At 41.0% G+C, this 18882-nt stretch overlaps 1 protein-coding gene across 1 annotated transcript in view; it reads left to right on the forward strand.

Moving 5' to 3' along the window:
• The first annotated feature begins 2218 nt into the window (after window positions 1–2218).
• The window catches only part of LOC122040995 (fumarate hydratase 1, mitochondrial), a 36158-nt gene continuing 19494 nt past the window's right edge, over window positions 2219–18882 (forward strand). The window contains exons 1-3 of the mRNA XM_042600511.1: window positions 2219–2629; window positions 2752–2869; window positions 5553–5702. Coding sequence (XP_042456445.1) covers window positions 2469–2629; window positions 2752–2869; window positions 5553–5702 — 429 coding nt within the window. The 5' untranslated portion in view covers window positions 2219–2468. The remainder of the gene's footprint in view (window positions 2630–2751; window positions 2870–5552; window positions 5703–18882) is intronic.

Raw genomic sequence — 18882 nt, forward strand, 5'->3', positions numbered from 1 at the left:
GTATTAAGTAACTTGTCATACATTTGTATTAGCTATGTAGGGAATGATGAAGCAAAAAACTGAGTGTTTGAGACTATTTGGCTAATCTGCCATGTATTAAGTCGAGCAACAACTATAAATCTTAGATCGGAAGTTAAAGAAAAGTTGAGCGGTGACTATAAACTCAGGAGAATCATAAATAGTCGAGTGATGACTATAAAACCTAAAATGTTGAATAATAACATTAGTCGAGCGGCGGCTATAAACCCGAGCGAGATTCATAAAAGTCAAGCGGTGACTATAAATCCTGGAGCAACGAGTATAACAACCGAGCGACGACTATGAACCCTTGCGAAGAAAATTAGTAGTCGAGTGATGACTATAAACCCATGTCTACGCCAATCAAAAGTCGAGCGGCGACTATAAACTCTTACCCAAGTCGAGCGATGACTATAAACTCTTAGCTAAGTCGAGCGACGACTATAAACTCTTGTCTAAATTAAGCAGCGACTATAAACTCTTGCGATTTAAGCCAAGCGGAGGTTATAAACCCAGGTATGGTTGATGAAACCCAAGCGACCTTAAGCTGGTAATAATGACGATCTCCAGTCGAGCGGCGGTTACAAATATCGGATGCCAAAATATACGACTGCAGGAGATAAGTATTGAAGGAACGCACCCGAGCGGGCGTGCCCCCGACTTGGCGAGATCCGTATGGTTAATGCTCCAAAGCATCTTGGTAAGGCGCCGCTCAGGCGTTGTTTGGAAATAGCAAAGACAGGTCGGGTCCTTAGGGTTGAGTCTGAAGCAGGTGTTTTAACTAGTCCCTGGCCGGTTACATACTACTCAGGTTATTTAAGCTTAGGCAGCTCAGTCTCTACGTATGACCCTGGCGCCTATCCTCGTATAATTCCTAGTTGGGTAAAGACAGGTTGGGTCCTCAGGGCTGGATCCAGGGTAGGTGTTTTAACTAGTTCTTGACAGGTAACCAGACCATAGAGAGTGTCCGATAGGCAGAAGGGCACCCAAGGCATTACTCGTCCAATCAGTCGGACTCGCAACCTCATTCGATTAGACTTGAGGGAATACTTATGATGCGGTGATAAAGGGGGGCCTATTAAGTGCGGCTAAAAGGATAGAGATGGAGGCCAACGTGGAGGTCAAAGTCAAGGAGGTCAACGTTAGAGAACTGACAAGCATGCCCTGAAGGGGCCCGAGTCAGCCTCTACTGCAATGGCCGATCAGGAATGAGGCTCCTGATCGACAATGATCTGGCAGAGCGGGTCTCTATTGCAATGGCCGATCAGGAATAATGTGTCCAACCGGCCATGATCTGGTCCTAACAGAAGGCCCATGCAACCAAGAGCATTGGACGCTCATCATGGAGCGGAGGAACGTTAGGGCGACTAGGGCGTTAACCCGGTCGGGCAAACACAAGCTATCATGTCGTGTTACCCCATGGAAAAGCGGCCCAGTCAGGCCGAGCAAGGGAGTACTTGACCGAGCGACTATCCCGCTCGGTCAAGCAAAGAGATCACCGAGTATCCCTCAATATCCTTTTGGGATATAGTGTCGCTGACATCAAGCATGGTCAACATGCGAATCGTTTGACAGAAGATTCTACCATCACGTTAGAGATAGACACGCCCCATTAAGGTAAGGTGTGAGAGACGCTTTGCTGACACGTTTTTTCAAAGGATAAGTATGGAAACGTGCAAGCACCTTGAGACGTGTGCCCGCACGTTTCTACGGCTCCATACACCTGGGACGCATGCTCGCACATCACCATAACTCTATATAAAGGGGGGGGGGGGGGTCCAACCACCGGAGAAGTACGCACACACACACTTATTCTACTATTTAGAGCTCTCGTCTACTGTTCGTGTTCCTCTTTGCTATTGCCGATGATTGATTTGAGCGTCGGAGAGCTGACGTCGGAGACCCCTTCTCTGACCTGATATTGACGTTTTTGTCATTACAAATTGAGTGTAGTCTTCATATAGTCTACCAAGAAATTATATCTCCACTTAACCACCTTTATCTAATTTGGACAGGATCAATTGATATTAAGAATAGAATATATATAGATATTTACTCTAAATTAGCTCAGTCTAATTTGGATGGCTATTATAGGTAAATAGAAAATATGACTAGTCTATTTGTTTTTTACGAAATTAAAATTTTTATTTCCATCGTAAAATAGGGTATTAAAATCCCTCATTTTTTTCCCTTACCTGTGTGGCCTGGCTTGCCAACCTCCTCTCCGCCGCCTTATTCATTCAGTTTCTTTTTCTTTCCCCGTGCCCACCTCCTCACTGCAGCCGACCTCCTCCCGAGCTCTCTTCCCCCGGAGAGAACCCTTCGCTGTTCGGACCCACGCGTCGCCCCCTCCTTCCATTGTATCGGTTTCGTCCCCGATCGTGCGCACAGGTCAGCAGCCGGCGACTCCTTTTTCTCAGACCCAAAGGCTGCCGCTGGGAAGGTCGGAGATGGCGATGATGATTGCGGCAGCTCGGCGGCTGGGGGGTCGATCTGGTGCGGTTCCACCGTTGGCGAGCTTGATGCTTCGTTCAGCGTCGCTCCAAACCATGTCAAATTCGTTCAGGGAGGAACGGGACACCTTCGGTCCTATCTTGGTCCCAGCCGACAAGTACAACCCCATCCAAAGATATATTGTTTTTTCGGATTACTCTCTTTACCGCTTGATTTGTTCATTCATGCCCGATATATGTTTTTTTTTGTTTGTAAGTGGTTTCGATCATTTGTTTTTAGATTGTGGGGTGCACAGACACAAAGATCGCTTCAGAACTTTGACATCGGCGGGGAACGGGAGCAGATGCCAGAACCAATCATTAGGGCATTTGGCGTTCTTAAAAAGTGTGCTGCCAAGGTGTTTTATTGCGCTTATTTCTATTAATTTTCTGAGATGTGCCTTTTGGTATCTGATGGTGTCCTTTTCATTTGCTCGAGCTCCTCCTCTCCTTAACTCGTTTTGTTTCTAAGTTTTGTAGTCTCTGAGGTGGCTAATGTTCGATGGCATGCGGAGCACTGATGTTACCAGCATGACCACTCTGACGCCGAAGTTAGAACCAGATTCGTAAAGTGAGAGAGAGAGAGAGAGAGAGTTTAGAGTGTTCGAGAGTTCTGTGGAGAAGAGGTGCCTCTGCATGCTAGAAGAAAACTATACCTTAACTTACCTCTCTAGATTGTTATATAGCCATTGGAAATGAATCTCTACGTAGCTATCCTTGGGGAGACGGTTAAGGGACCAAAGGGCAACAACCGTTGAAGGGAATCTCCACTTGAGATGCCACATACTCAATAACTATCCATTTGAGGGGAGGTTAGGGGACATCAGTTGAAAGGAATCTCCACATGGGATGCCACATACCCATTGGCTATCCATTTGAGGGGAGGTTAGAGGACAATTGTTGAAGGGATCTCCACGTAGGATGTCTCATGCACTCCAGATCATTGGCAATTGAAGTCGAGTGCTGATTTGACCAAACACCTAACTTCGGGATGCATCTCCCGAGCCCAAATGGGTCTTCACCAAGTGACCACCAAGTGTTTAGGGAATGGATCCCGAGCCTTCCTGAGCCCAAGTGGGACATTGCTCCACAAAGGCTTGGTACTCAGGGAAGGAAATTGGTACATCAGAGGTGCTGGGGAATGAGGTCGGTGAGTTGGAAGTAATGCTTAGTGTTTTGGATTGAAGATCTTGAGAGGCCTTCCCGAGTCCAAATGGGATGTCGTTTGAATGAAGGCGAAGTGCTCGGGGATGCCGGGTGCTCGGGGATGTCGAGGAATTTGGAAATGAGTCTGGCCAGTCAAGAAGTGAGACCGGCCGCTAGGGAAATAACCCGGGTACAATATCCTTTCCGTTGTGGAGTTGAAGCATGAAAAATGGAACTTTTATGTTTGTCTAGCGTGATCCATTCGGAAAGTAATTGTTGCATCCTTTTGTAAACATTAACTATGTAAGATGTTTTATTAGCTCCACAGGTAATTCTTAGCTTGTTAAGTTGTTAAACAATTCTCTTTCACATGAAAAGGTGGAAGATTGACTTGTTACTCATTGTAGTAATTATTTCCTTGTTAATGAAGATGTTGCCAAGTTATTTTGCTACCAAAATATAGTGTTATGGACACAATCCACCTCCTGATCAATCAAAAAGGGGTGGGCTCAGCCTTAGTAAAGAAAGTAAATCACTTCATAAATGAATGTAACAGCTTACTCATGGAGAGAGTTTGTTATATCGACATGACAACTTGGATCTAGATAATTTGAAAGAAGAAAAGGTATTGATAGAGGGATGTAAGGAGGAAAAGGTAGAGGCGGAAGAATGAAAAAATTGACTGTGATTGAACACCTGACCTAATGGAAGAATACAAAGACTTGGGAAATAAATCGCTAGAAGGAAGACCAAACCACACCTCTCTTCCTCTCTTTGAGTCTCTGTCTTGTTGAGGGGAAGAAGAGAGGAAAGAAGGGGAGAATGTTAGGTGAGGGGAAGAAGGAAAGGAAAAAGGAGGGGGGGTGGGGGTGTTTCTTTGTAATAAGAAATGTAAGAAAATAACAATTTTACAACTCTGATTGTCATTCATACAGTGTTAAAAAGGACTTTTCAGCACTTTTCCTCTCTTTCTCCCTTCTTTCACCTGAGAAAAGAAATCCAAAATGTCTTTTCTTTCTAATTTCTGAACAACTAAAATAGATGAGGGAAATGATTCCTTTCTCATCCCTTCTCTATTTGGGCCCTCTTCATCTTAACTAGACAACATAAATATCTCCCTCCCCCCCTTCTCCTTGTGCTCCTTGCCTGATTATGCCATCTGCTTCCATAAACCGCTATTTACTTCACAGTGAAGAATATTTTACTCTTGTTGCTACCACCATCATTGTTGTTGATTCCACTTCGTATTGATATTGAAGCCTTGGCATTTCCATTTGTTGCCAATATTGTGGACATGATCCTACAATGGCAATCATAACATATAACTTATCAACCCTATTTTGACTTGACATAAAAATTAAGTTATTGCTTAGGTACATGAGAATCATTTATCATTTGAAGAAAAAAAATAATTTGGTTGCATATATGGAAAATCATATATTAGTTAACTAACACATATATATTTGTGCGCGCTTATGACTACTTGTCTTTCTTTTATATGTTTGGACAGGGTGTCTTGCATTTATTTTGTGCATCTGTTTCTTATTTGCTTATTGTGTCTCTATCTTTTAAACCTCTTGAAATGCAAGTATTCTTTTTGAGACATGCCACCTTGATCTGTTACTGAGATTTGCTTAGTAATTATGTCAGTTGCCTAGGTTCTCAATTTTTGATATGTTGATGATAGAGAAAGTGTAGGTCAATGCAGGATATTACATGTTTCTGTTATTTGTTATTTCCTTTTCTCTAATACTAGTTTTCTTCAAAATGCATAATTGCTTTTTATGTGTTCCATTTTTTTCGTTTGTGTTATTCGTCCTCTGAATTTTACACTGCACGGAACAATGCTGGCCCTTTGTCTGTTCATTTACACACCTTAGTCTAACACTTATGCAGGTAAATATGGAGTATGGTCTTGATCCAACTATTGGAAAAGCAATAATCCAAGCTGCTCAAGAAGTTGCTGAGGGTAAATTAAATGATCATTTCCCACTAGTCATTTGGCAAACTGGAAGTGGGACACAAAGCAACATGAATGCGAATGAGGTTAGTCTAGGGAGGTCTAACTACATAATCTTTGACACAAGCAAATTAGCAACTACATGTATTAATGTTTATTGTTCATGTTACTCATTGTCATCTGCTAATAGTTTTTTTATTCTTGTACTGCAAAATTCTCATCTCATTTATTGCTTTACTAGAATTTGTGAAGTTTCAACATTTCTGCTTCGTGTTTCCATCAGTATAAAAACATGTCTATCTATTCAAAATAGACAATAGTGAAATTTTTTATTTATCCAGCAACAATGTAAAATAATTGTACCAGAATTTCCAAAGATGTTCATAGTTGATTAATGGATAGAAAAACTTTGGTTAATCTAGAAAGTGATTTAAGAGTTTTGAACAAGGTATTGAAAAGCGGTTCTAAGTGGTAGGAGGTTAACCAATTGCCTAATCCCCTAGGTAGTATGCAAGGACCTATGTGGCCTATATTAAAATATTGTTAAAATAGGATATACACTCTAGTTTATAATTATAAATTCTTAAATCATATCAAATCGCAAGAGCACATGTAGTGTTCTACATGGCGGTCGAGACGGCCACCGAGGCGTCGCCTAGGCGAGAGGCGGGCATCAACTGCACCGCCTTTGCCTTAGGCGGTGCTTTAGGCGGTCAAAGATGATGTGAGATGGCGAGCAAGGTGGTGGGTGAGGCGGTGAAGGCAGTAGATGAGGTTGTGCAAAGAAAAAAGAGATTGGATCAGATGTAAATTGTATTAGAGGTTTATTAATGGAGGAGTTTATCGGATGACGTATTATAGTGCAGGTATTGTAAGGACAAGTTAAAGCATATTTTAAAGCATCCGACGAAGACAAAAAAAAAGAGATAGAGCTTATTTTGAAAATAGCAAGAATAAGAAACGAGAAAGGGTGGAAGAACTAAAAGAAGAGATGACGCAAGTAAATATGGATGTTGATGTAGAGAATGATGATTGTCAAGTGGAGGGAGATTCTTCTAAAAAGAAGTCAAAGCACCTTGGGGTTATTGATAAGTGGTCATCCGCACTCTTGCCATGTTGGATTCAAACTTTGAATTTTAAACTTAGGTTTTTCGTAAAAGTAATGATATTACTTTTTTAGTATTAATATGGTGATAAATCTTTATTAATTATCTTGTTAGTTGCATTTATATATTTATTTGTACCTTGTATAAATTGTATTGTATGAAGTTTATTTATGCATAAACATCATTTAATTACATATATTACATAAAGAATGATGACTATTTATAATATTATGTGTTCCTGTCCGAGCACTGAATCAACGGACGCTGGGGACGTGGCGCTCTCTGTTGGCTCCTCGTACGCTCCGATGATCCTGCAGCAAAACCGAGCCGGGTGGGGTTTCCCTGCGACGGCCCTCCGACGATCAAGTCAGGCAAGGGGGAAATAATGAAGTGGCTCCAAAGATCCTAGATTGCATACCTCCGGCGAAGTCTGAGGGCTCTTATATAGAGCTATGGTGAGCTTGGCGCACACACATCGAGGCGTACATGTGTCCTGCACCATACTTCAGTATGGGCTTGTCAGAAAAGCGTGCCTGACGCCATGCTGCTACAGTCCGCGCACCTCCTTAGTGGGACAGAAGAACCTTCCATCGTATGATTCTGCGTATGGCCTGGTCATCGAACATGCGTGTATTGTTAGGACGATTGTTTGGTGTGACATCCTCGTGTCAAGGTTGACTGGTTAACCAAGCTCGAGTCTTGGTTTGGGTTTCGATGTTTGACAACGCAAGGTTGATTGAAGAAGAGTGAGTAGGTCGAGGATGACCGAGGCAGATGGGAAGTCTAGTGAGTGAAGCTAGGCGGGAGGAAAATCACGTGAGTGAAGCCGGTGAGAGACCTAGTGGTGAAGCCAGCGATTGGGAAAGTCCGGTGAGCGGTGAAAGACCTGGTGGTGAGTGAGCTAGGCGGGGAAAGTCCCGTGAGCGGCCAGAAGAGAAATCCAAATGGGTCGAGGTTGACCGACATTTGGTGAGAATCAAGTAGGTCAAAGGGATCACCGGATACTGCACGAGAAAGAAAGTTCAAGTAGGTCGGAGGGACCGACCGGATACTTGGCAAGAAGAGAAAAGTCCAAGTGAGTCAAAGGAATTGACCGGACACTTGGTGAGAGAGTCCTAGCCGGTCGAGGGTGACCGGATGCTAGGTCTTATGTACCAACAAGTCGTGGTTGACTAGATGTTGGTTTAGGGGCTTTAGACTTGGTTTTGGACAAAACTAAGTCCGGACGATCAGATCCGTTTGGATTGATCCGTGGATTGATCCAGCAGGTTTGGATTGATCCGTGGATCGATCCGTGGATCGATCCAAACCTGCTGGATCGATCAGTGGATCGATCCAGAAGATCCGGATCGATCCGCCGATCGATCCGGTGAGTCCCCGCGAACAGAACCCCTCTGGATCGATCCAGAGGTCCCAATCGATCAGTGGATCGATTGGGACGCTGCTGCTTCGCGCGATAAGCGCTGGATCGATTCGTGGATCGATCCAGGCATTTTTCCAGAGCACAGAGGCGCTCTGGATCGATCCAAAGCCTCCCCGATCAATTGGGAGCAATCCAATCGATTGAGATTCGACCGTTGGCGTCGTTTATAGCTGTTGGCGTGCGATTCCTTCAGCATCTCTTCACCGATTCAACTCAGATCTTCACCAGCTCCTCCACAACTCTTCTCAAGCTCGAGATCGCCAGTTCTTGAAGGTTCTTGGAGGCTCTTTCAAGTCAAGAGGCGGATCAAAGCAAGAAGAAGAAACTAGGGTTAGGGTTTGTGCACTCATTGTAAGCTTGTAAGCTTGTATTTCTTTACTACCCTTTCTTCTTCTTGTATTGAGTCTTGTAGGGCTTCTCCGCCCTTGGTAGTTACCATAAAGGAGAGTTTCATTAGTGGAGGGTGCGTGCGTTGTGTGGATCCTTGGATTAGTCACCTCCCTTGGAGGTGGATACCAAGTAAAATCCAAGTGTTAGCGTGTTTGTATTTGTTTCTTTGTATTTCCGCTGCGCATCCTTGAAGAAACAAGCAACGCCGAGCAACGAGCACGCGAAGAGCTATTCACCCCCCCTCTAGCTACTTTTGGTCCTAACAAGTGGTATCAGAGCGAGGCCGCTCTTCACCGGAATCATCGCCGGAAGGGTCAAGTATAACAAGAAAAGCTAGAGGGTGAAGAAGTTGGAGCAAATTCTTCAAGTTCAAGACTTTATCAAGCTCAACTTCAAGATGCAATTCCAAGATGGACTTGGATTTGACACAAGGGTGGCTCCACCATACACTTCCATGAGTTTCGATTCTTGGAAATCAAGAATCGAAAATTTCCTTATGATGGAGATAGAGCAATGGTTTGCTCTAATGGAAGGCTTCGAGGCTCCAAGAAATTCAAAGGGCAAAGTTTTCAAGAGGAGCAAGTGGAGCCAAGAGCAAGTCCAAAGGTGCGAGGCCAATGACAAAGTGACCAAGCTCTTGGTCAATTTATTGCCAAGCACCATCCTTTGCAAAATTGGAGAATTTGAAGATGCAAAGGAACTATGGAGCAAATTGGCCAAGCTTCATGAAGAGATCCCCTCCACTGTACAAGAGCAAAAAGAATCCAGAGAGGGTGACTCTTTGGAGCAAGACCAAGAGGAGGACTCCGAGGTTGAGAGATGCTCAACCTCCGAAGAAGAGGAAATCCAAGAAGCTTCATCCTCAAGGGAATGCACCGGAGGGAACAAGGAGGGAGCATACTCCTTGTTTCATATTCAAGATGATGAAGCCTCCACCTCTAGGATTGAGGGGGAGCAATCCTTGGTGACGCCGGATCAAGAAGAAGGAGAAGCTTCTACATCCGGGTCGAGAGAAGAAGAGGAGGAAGAAGCAACTACCTCTACAAGTCAAGAAAAATCAAATGGAGGAGAATCAAGGTCCGATCAAGAGGAAGCTTCTACCTCCGGATCCAAAGGAAAAGATGTCACCCCTACACACAAAGGTATAAATGTTTCAATTAAAAATAAAAATCATATAATATGTTTTGAGTGTAGGGAAAATGGACACTACAAGAGCAAGTGTCCCAACTTGGCCAAGAAGAAGGGCCAAGTGGCACAAAAGGGCAAGGTGAAGCCCAAGGAGACCATTCCCGGAACAAAGAAGAGCAAGGAGCATATCATATGCTTCTCTTGCAATCAAAAGGGGCATTACCGGAGTCAATGCCTCAATGGGAAGAAGATGGTCAAGGCTCAAGGAGGCATTAGTCAAGGGGGAGCCTCCAAGGTAAAGAAGAAGGTAACATTTATTGAGCCTACTCCTTTACATTATGATAAAAAGCATGATAGTTCAAATTTTTATCATTTTAATGCGATTTACCATAAGAATAGGAAGCATGAGGGCTTTAAGGAAAAGCATGTGGCTCTACATGCCAAAACTACCCAACCTAAGGTTAGGAAGGTAGATGGGCACTTGGGCAAGAACACTAAGGATAATAGATACAAGCCCAAAAACAAAAATGCTCATGGGTGTAATGAAAAATCAAAATCTAAGGATTTAATGATAGAAAATCAAGTCTTGAGGTCAAGGCTTGATAAAATGGAAAAGACCCTAAAAAGAATGGAAAATATCCTAAAAGGGCAACATGAGCATAGCCTAGGTCTAGAAGCACAAAGGTCATCTAATGACCATAGAGGTTTGGGATACAAACCCAAGGCTAAGAAGGATGTGTCCTCTTACCATAGGGTTCCATATAGTTATGGAACCAACCCTAGGTCTAGTGGTCGAGTCAAAAATACTAGGAAGGTTATTCCTAAGAGTATTTTTGCAATAAATGTGACTAAGACTTCTAAGAAGTCTAAGAAAGTCACTAACAAGGTCACAAGGGAAGCAATCCCTAGGGTTGACTTAGAAAAAGTGACCAAGGCTTCTAAGAAGCCAAACAAGGTCATTAGGAAGGTATCTAGGGAAGTTATCCCTAGTGAATACCTAGAGCATCCAAGGAGCACCAATAGATTTTGGGTTCCTAGGAGAATCTTCTCTACCCCATAGATGGGTTAGAGAGTGTCAACTCTAAGAAGAAGGGTAGTTAACCCAACTTTGAAGAAATTGACACTCAAGGAGCATTTTCAAGGTTATTACTAACCTTTGAAAATGAAGTGGATTTATGTTTACTCTTGAGAAGAGTAAAATGTGTCACAATTTGATAAATTGGATGATATTTTAAGTGACACAAATTGGGAAAATCATAAGAACTACCAAGTTGGAATTTTGGTATGTTCTTAGGAAACTTAAGGTCAATCTAAGCCTTAATTTAAAATGCTACTCTTGTGGAAGAACGAAATATGCCAACATTTGAGAAATAAGCTTAATTTCAATTGGCATAAACAAATCAAGAGAAATATAAATGTCAATTTAGGTTTTGGCATTTTCTTGAAGCATTTAGGGCAATCTAGGTTTAACCTTTTAAGGTAGCTAAGTGGTTAAGGATACTTAGATAGGGAATTTAGGTATATTTTTATTTATGTTAAAACTTGCCATGATTGCTTGCCCATCATATGCCATGACATCATATTTATTGTTGCATTCATTTCTTACTATGAAAAATCCAAAAAATATCATGTCATGACACACATGCATCATGTAGCTATAGGGTACTTTCTTTTGAACATTATCTCCTTTTGATGTATGCCATAACATAATCATGCATTAAGTTTAATTCCTTGTAATTAAGGACAAATGACATTTAACAACACTTATTAACAAGTGACATCCTAGGTGGATGTCTAATATCTCTAAAAATGCTTAGATAGATATGCATGATCCCTAGAATAGGGCAAAACTAAAATCTCACATCTCACAAGGACTATAAGGTGACTTGTATGTGTTTTAGTGCACATTAGATACAAGTGAGATGTTAGAAAGATGAACAAAACTCAAGATGTTGATTTAGTGCATTCTTTTGAGTTTTAGGTTCATCAAAACACATAGTTATGTGTTTTCCCATCATTGGGAAAGCTAATGTACAAGTCATGTGCATTAAGCCCAAGGAATGTGATGGGATATTGGTTTTGAAAATTATTTCAAAATGCTTTTGGAAAACCTTGGTGAAGGCTATCTTTTGATAGTAATCACCATTGAATAGTTAGACACAAACTTGAAGAAAACGCTAAAGTTTTAGCAAGCTTTCAAGTTTGTGTCAATCTTTGAAAATATGAGGTATTTTCTTAGAAAACTATTTTTCCTTGATAAATTATGCCCTAAGAAATGTCTACACGAAATTTCATGATTTTTGGATTTTTGTAGAATTTTCTAGGGATTTCTGAAGTTGGCTGATTTTGAATTTCAGCAACTATCAGAGCTCCAATCGATCCATGGATCGATTGGAGTGCCTGAATCGATCAGTGGATCGATTCAGAAGGCAATTCTCGCGAGCAGAAGCTCGCTGGATCGATCAGCCGATCGATCCACACATCCTGAATCGATCAGTGGATCGATTCAAATAGGTTGAATCGATTGGAACCCAACTCCAATCGATCCAGGACGCTGATTTTGGCTGGGAAGGTCTGATTTCAGCACTCTAAACCTATTTTAGTCAATGTAACCATTCCTAACCCCTCAAGACACGTTTGTATACCTTTAGAGGGTGTTTTCATGTTGAAAACAAGGATGGATTGGTTAAGGAAGACTAAGTTGAAGTTTAGGTTGAGGTTTGTTTCAAATTTTGAATATTTGAACCTCAAAACTTCTAAAATTTGGGTTTCCTAAAGTTTTAGGGATTCCAAGTCATTGTTGGTGCAATGACAGAAGTTACCACCATGTCTTTAGGGGGAGGGACTCTTTAAAGACATAAAAATTATTTTTCATGAACCTGGGAAGGTGGTTAACCTTCCGTTAAGAACATGCTCAAGGTTGAGCGTTTGAACTTTAATGGGGAGTGGATATCCTCATTGTTCAAGTGGCTTCAAGTGGATAATGCTCAAGGATGGGCATTTGCCTACATTGGGGGAGAATGTAGGGTTAAGGTTAATGAAGGGTATGGGACCTTCATTATCGTGTTGGTCACAACGAGTGAAGTTGTGAACAACGATGAGCAACTCTTCAGGGGGAGAGTTTTCAACAATGGGGCATTTGTTGAAGAGTGCCCAAAATTGAGGCACGGGTTGATGTGTGCTCAAAGATGGTTTAATGTGTGCCAATAGGGGGAGAATGAAAGGGAGTAAGTTAGGCTTTCATTACCTAGAGGGAGTTTGCCCTCTTAGGGGGAGAATGAAGGGCTTAACTTATGTATTCATTACCTAGTGGCATGAAGAAGGTTTAGGCTATGGAATTAGCCTAACTTACATGTGGTATTGTAAGTGATAGTGTTGGTATTGTCAAACATCAAAAAGGGGAGATTGTTGGTGCAACATCCCTCAGGTCAAGGTTGACCTGGTTGACCAAGCTTGAGTCTTGGTTTGGGTTTCGATGTTTGACAATGCAAGGTTGATTGAAGAAGAGTCAAGTAGGTCAAGGATGACCGGATACTTGACTGGGAAGTCCTAGTGAGTGAAGCTAGGCGGAGGAAAATCTGGTGAGTGAAGCCGGTGAGAGACCTAGTGAGTGAAGCTAGGCGGAAGGAAATCCCGGTGAGTGAAGCCGGTGAAAGACCTAGTGAGTGAAGCTAGGCATTGGAAAAGTCCGGTGAGTGAAGCCAGGCAAGAGAAATCCAAATGGGTCAAGGTTGACCAGACATTTGGTGAGAATCCAAGTAAGTCAAAGGGATTGACCGGATACTTGGCACGAGAAAGAAAAGTTCAAGTAGGTCAGAGGGACTGACCGGATACTTGGCAAGAAGAGAAAAGTCCAAGTGAGTCAAAGGAATTGACCAGACACTTGGTGAGAGAGTCCTAGCCGGTCAAGGGTGACCGGATGCTAGGTCTTATGTACCAACAAGTCATGGTTGACTAGATGTTGGTTTAGGGGGCTTTAGACTTGGTTTTGGACAAAAACCAAGGTTTGGATTGATCCGTGGATTGATCCAGCAGGTTTGGATTGATCCGTGGATCGATCCGTGGATCGATCCAAACCTGCTGGATCGATCAGTGGATCGATCCAGAAGATCCGGATCGATCCGCCGATCGATCCGGTGAGTCCCCGCGAACAGAACCCCTCTGGATCGATCTGTGGATCGATCCAGAGGTCCCAATCGATCAGTGGATCGATTGGGACGCTGCTGCTTCGCGCGATAAGCGCTGGATCGATCCGTGGATCGATCCAGGCATTTTTCCAGAGCACAGAGGCGCTCTGGATCGATCCAAAGCCTCCCCGATCAATTGGGAGCAATCCAATCGATTGGGATTCGACCGTTGGCGTCGTTTATAGCTGTTGGCGTGCGATTCCTTCAGCATCTCTTCACCGATTCAACTCAGATCTTCACCAGCTCCTCCACAACTCTTCTCAAGCTCGAGATCGCCAGTTCTTGAAGGTTCTTGGAGGCTCTTTCAAGTCAAGAGGCGGATCAAAGCAAGAAGAAGAAACTAGGGTTAGGGTTTGTGCACTCATTGTAAGCTTGTAAGCTTGTATTTCTTTACTACCCTTTCTTCTTCTTGTATTGAGTCTTGTAGGGCTTCTCCGCCCTTGGTAGTTACCATAAAGGAGAGTTTCATTAGTGGAGGGTGCGTGCGTTGTGTGGATCCTTGGATTAGTCACCTCCCTTGGAGGTGGATACCAAGTAAAATCCAAGTGTTAGCGTGTTTGTATTTGTTTCTTTGTATTTCCGCTGCGCATCCTTGAAGAAACAAGCAACGCCGAGCAACGAGCACGCGAAGAGCTATTCACCCCCCCCTCTAGCTACTTTTGGTCCTAACAGTCCCTACTGTCCCGTGTCTTTTGGTTTCATCCTCTCGAGCCAAGCGTCCGGCTGCTCGGCAGCTCCTTACCTTCGACCCGTCGTGGATGTTGGTCCGTCCGGGGGAGATTCATGGTCCCCTGCTCGGACGAACACTCTGGTCTTGTTGCCTGACGCCTTGGCCGAGCGGACAGGCCGCTCGGCCTTGTACCCTTGCCTTGGGCCACGACCGAGCGGACTCCCGCTCGGCCATATAGCCATTTTACCTTGGCGTCTGAAACCCGGGCTCATGGCCGGGTTACAGTTCCTTCAGCTGGAGGGCATGGCCGGGCGATCGGCATAGGGTGCCCGCTCGGCGAGCCCACGGGGTTGACCCCTCTTGACTCCTGACCCCTACGTGTCGTTGACCCTTTGCCCCTGAGGGCCCCCAGCCTTATCGCCGGATCATTATGTATAAAAAATAATAAAAAAAATTCAACCACCTAGGTGAGACTATGGGTGTTATACCAAAATTCTGAATTTTTTTCGTACATTGTATATCACACTGAAATATTCGATATACACAAAAATCATACCGATACCATACCAAATTTGGTATGGTTAAATTCCATACTGTTTAGTATAAAATTTCGGTATTGGTATGGTATACTAAAAATTTTAATATAAATGTTATACCTATACCGGAAATTTTGATACGGTATTATACCTTACTGAAATCTTTCGTATATTGTTAAATCAACATGGTTTGGTATATTTCAATAGAATATGTGTGGTATACCAAAATTTAGGTATTTTTTACCACCCCTAGCCGAGGCGGTAGGTGGTTACTACTGCCCTGCCATGGCCTACCGTCATTTACAACATTGAGTACATGCTTAAATTGCTAAACACTTAACAACAACAAAACACATCCTATTTCACCTTGCAACTAATAGAACAAAAATCACAATAAAGCATAAAATTCTTAATGATAAATTTTTTGCAAGAAAACACAATATGTTCATAATTAATTTCATCTTATTGCAATATATATGCTTTTCCATCCATCCATTGAGTTGACTTTTGTCTTATCATTGAATTGACTTCCTAATCTAACCTAGCTCTTTGCTTATGCTGCCTACCCAAATCATTAAACGCCTAGCTACAGGAGACTGCCTAATAGGTAGAGGTTATTGAGGCCTCCTAGGTAGCTGCTAGGCCCCCCTTTAGAATCATTGATCTGAATTGGTTGTCATGTTGCCTTTCCTCAAGTTTGATAGAGAATAAGATCTATGTAGCTGCTCCTAAATGGCAAGAACTTAAGGGCTTGATGATGATGTCGGTGCTAGTGGAATTAATGTGTTTACTCAATGGTAGTTTAGTAGATTAAAGATGAAATATATAAAATTTAAGTTTAACAATATTAGTTGTAATAAGATAATTATTAAGATTGGTGGTGATATGGTATTTATAGTTGAGAATTTTAAGTTTTTGTAAAAATATAGAGGGGTCAAGAAAAGGGTGATTAAAATTAAGGTGAGCGTCAAGTGTTCTTTATGATCATAAAGTACATTTAAAACTTAAAACGAAATTTTACAAACATGCAGTTAGACCTGCTATGTTATATGAAACTGAATGTTGGGTTATGACTCGAATACATGAGTAGAAGATAAGAGTTGCAAACATGAAAATATTAAGGTGGACATATGTGAATGAATAGGATAAGAAATGAAAACAATAGAGAGAAAGTTGGGGTTTTACCTATTGAGAGAAAACATCGGGAGACACGTTCAAAATGATACGAACATGTACTTGGATGACCAATGAATACTCTAGTTAGGCGATATAAAACTATGACAAATACACACATTAAATAAGGAGGGAAGACCAAAGAAGACATGATTAGCAACGGTAAAATATGATAAAATTTATTTAAATATATATGATATAATAGGGTACAAAGTCCAATGACATAGAAGAATTTATATAGACGATCCCACTTAGTGGGATAAGATTTGATTATTGTTGTTGTACTTAGTGGTAGTAGTCGTGGCAATAGAAGTAGCTAGGTAGTTAATGGGTTTACTAAGTGGTGTTAGCCATGATAATAGAAGTGACGATGACAATGAGGTAAGAAACTAAGTGACGAGGACATACACTACTAAGGATAAAAATGAAGCTTCTTGTGGGTAAAAGTGAGCCTTGGCTCTTTAAACGCTATCTAATGGGATTGTGAGGAGCGTCATTAATAGGAGGGAAGAAACTATGACACCTTTTTTCATTATATACTTATAGGAATGGTTAAATTTTCATGTTGTATAGCACTAGTGAAACTTCCGTTCTGCCTGCTCATAGGATCTTTTATTGCATGGACAACCTTTTCCAGTGGTGCACTTGTGTTGACATAGTACTAGTTGTGCACCTATGTTGACATAATGTTGCTTTATATCATCCTACCGTTAGACAAGATTCTCCTCATCTCAGTTGGTAGAGGCCGAGATAGAATTCTTATTGTAGGTGGGAATAACTGAATAAAAATGAAGGGGTGGAGAAGTTTGGTAAACAAGCCAGGAGGAGAAAACAAGTAATGAATTTAAATGGAGAAGAGAAAAGCTTTGCATAACAAAGAGAAGCATTAGCTTCATGATGTTGTAAGAAAAAGTGGGGTTATGTTTGAGTTTTTGAGTCATGTAATCATGTAAGAGAGGTGGAAGGGGAAGGTGGGTATGATTAATTTATATGCTATACTTTGATAGGTTATTTTATTACAACTATTTTAGTTATGGAGTTGTGTATTTATTTGATAAGTTAACTAGTTTATTAAATCGATCATGCTACATTATTAATAGTTTAAAAATTTAGTCCAAGAGGTCACATTCACCAACGGTTTAGATAAGGAATCACATTGGGGTAGTCTCCTTAGGTGATTTGGGTATCTATGTTTTCTAGTCTATCCATCTATTTCGGATGATGATTTTTCTCCCATATAAGAGATGAATTCTTGTGATTCAAAAATGCTAAACCAAGTTTTAAGTGTGGTACATTGTTATATTGTGTTATACATTGTATGATTCTTATATATCATTTTTATATTTTGAAATATGAATTGATTAATATACTTCTTGAATATATTATTGTTATGTTTGTCAATATTATATTTTAGTAATTTTTTATATTAGTGACATATGCCTTTGCTTATTGTGTATGTGCTACGTAGATTGTCAACTACCTACAATGTGGAAACATATAATAAAACCTTGGTTATTTGTTAAAATGTTATTGAACTTAGTATCAACAAAGTTGACGAAACCAATACATATTGATTATCTATATAACTACAAATTTATAAATAATATAGCTATTTTTAATTATAAGTTGTAACTTATAAGAGTATACTCATAATTTAGTTATAGAAATTTACTAAAATTATCATTCTTTAATATTATTTACTATTATTGTTTAATTTGTGGTTAAGTTCAAATTAATTAGAATTATATGTTTACACTTCATTAATGTATAGTTGACTAATATTGGGTAATTTGTTAATTAATAATAGTATATACTTTGTGTTCAAAATAAACCACCATAGACAAATATGACTTGATGATGACAAGGATGATGGTGACATATACTTAGAGATCTAATATTTTATTGATCTTATATTTTGAATACATATTTACTACCTCATGAAGAATTATTATTATTATTATTTGGTAATCTAGGTGTCCAGTTTTTCAATCGACTAATCCTGGAGGTGACATACCTGATCTTACAGAAGTTTCCTATCGGTCACCACGGTAAATCAGGAAGTACTCGCGGAGGCCTAAAATGACCAATGTTCTTAGGTTTGATGTCCCACGGGAGGAAAATCCATGTGCCGCAGTTGGGATTTGAACCTTAGATGCCTGGTTAACCTCTTAGAGTGCCTAACTGCTGCACCGTAGATGATTGGTCATGAATATGAAAATCACGTCTTATTGAGGAAAAAATTAAATCTTCTCAAGCAATCTTAGTATCTTCTTTACCTTTATATAGTATTGAAAAAAATAAGGAATATCACAAGTAACCCTTTACCCCCTTATATATTGACACATAGCTCCCTAACACTCCCCTCATGTTGGTTTTAATATATTGTAGAGACCGGCTTGCTATAAATATATTCAACTTTTTTGGCTGTAGAATGACAAAGAGAGATGGGAATGATCTAGCTTGAGATGTTTGTAGAATGATGTATGTAGAAAATGGATGAGTGATCTAGTTTTAGTTTGCAAAATGACACAGAGAGATGAGGATTGATCTTGTTTAGGGTCTCAAAAATGACACACTAAGAGATTACTAATTAGGCTTAAGGTTTTTAATGAATGATGCACACTGAGAGAATTGATCCCACTTAAAGTCTATG

Source organism: Zingiber officinale, chromosome 2A (genome assembly GCF_018446385.1).
Source record: "Zingiber officinale cultivar Zhangliang chromosome 2A, Zo_v1.1, whole genome shotgun sequence".
Taxonomy (NCBI): domain Eukaryota; kingdom Viridiplantae; phylum Streptophyta; class Magnoliopsida; order Zingiberales; family Zingiberaceae; genus Zingiber; species Zingiber officinale.